This window comes from Penaeus monodon, chromosome 32 (genome assembly GCF_015228065.2).
Source record: "Penaeus monodon isolate SGIC_2016 chromosome 32, NSTDA_Pmon_1, whole genome shotgun sequence".
NCBI lineage: Eukaryota > Metazoa > Arthropoda > Malacostraca > Decapoda > Penaeidae > Penaeus > Penaeus monodon.
The window spans coordinates 28326506-28327376 of record NC_051417.1 but is presented as its reverse complement, the minus strand read 5'-3'; the positions used below and the strand labels follow the sequence as shown (position 1 = coordinate 28327376).

General features: G+C 30.4%; 1 protein-coding gene across 1 annotated transcript in view; it reads left to right on the top strand.

The window, feature by feature from the left end:
* Positions 1-553: 553 nt before the first annotated feature.
* LOC119593787 (transcription factor A, mitochondrial-like) overlaps positions 554-871 on the top strand; it is a gene marked incomplete in the record, with an annotated part of 5335 nt that continues 5017 nt past the window's right edge. The window contains 1 exon segment of the mRNA XM_037942810.1: positions 554-648. Within this exon segment, the coding sequence (XP_037798738.1) occupies positions 569-648 (80 nt within the window).

The window sequence follows — 871 nt, the reverse complement described above, 5'->3', positions numbered from 1 at the left end:
TAAATTTTTTATTTTTTATTATTCTTTTTATATAGTTGTTGTGTGTGGTGTTCACATATGGATTTATATATTTTTTGACAATATGCCGAAAGTATTATACATATCATAATAATTCATATGCATCTGGATATTATTTCATGAAGTACATATATACTTACTCATTGAATGTTTTATTTGCTTTGACTTAAATTTCAAGTCCTTTTAAGAGAAATAAATTAAACTCATTTCTAGCCATTACATTTTATCTCCATAAATCCGATAGTGTGATTAGAGATTTCTTGAAATATATTTTAAATTAAATTTCCCGCCAAAATGTAATGTTTATATCTGAAAAGTGCTTATGTCCGAAACCTTTGATGAGGAAGTAATACTAGTGCATATTTGGTGTTTAAAAAAAAATCAACTTGTAAAATTGAGTGATTCATGTTCAACCATTATAGGAATATTAATTAATTTTTTCGTCTTTTTATATGTTTTTTTTTTCAAATCTACATATGATAGAATACAATCCCCTAAGCTAAAACCCAAATCAAATCCAGATTTCCCACACGAACACAGTCCGGGCACGATGGCGTTGTCGAGAATCTTTTCTTCACAACTTTCTTTGGTCTCCAAGGGTTTATTTTGGAAATGTATCGACAATCCCTGGTAATAACATTAGTCTGTGATTCACCCTTTTTATTTTTTGGCCATTTTGATGATATAACTCTCGTGACTTAGTTTTATTTCGAGGAAAACTTCATACCTTGAGTGTGGGTTTGTCTTATGGTTATCGTTGTTCGCTTCAGGAATCCAACTGTGGTTGAATTTGGTGATTTTGTTGGGGAGGAAAGTACGAAGGAGTGTTTTATGTTGTTTCCTTTTCGTAGGA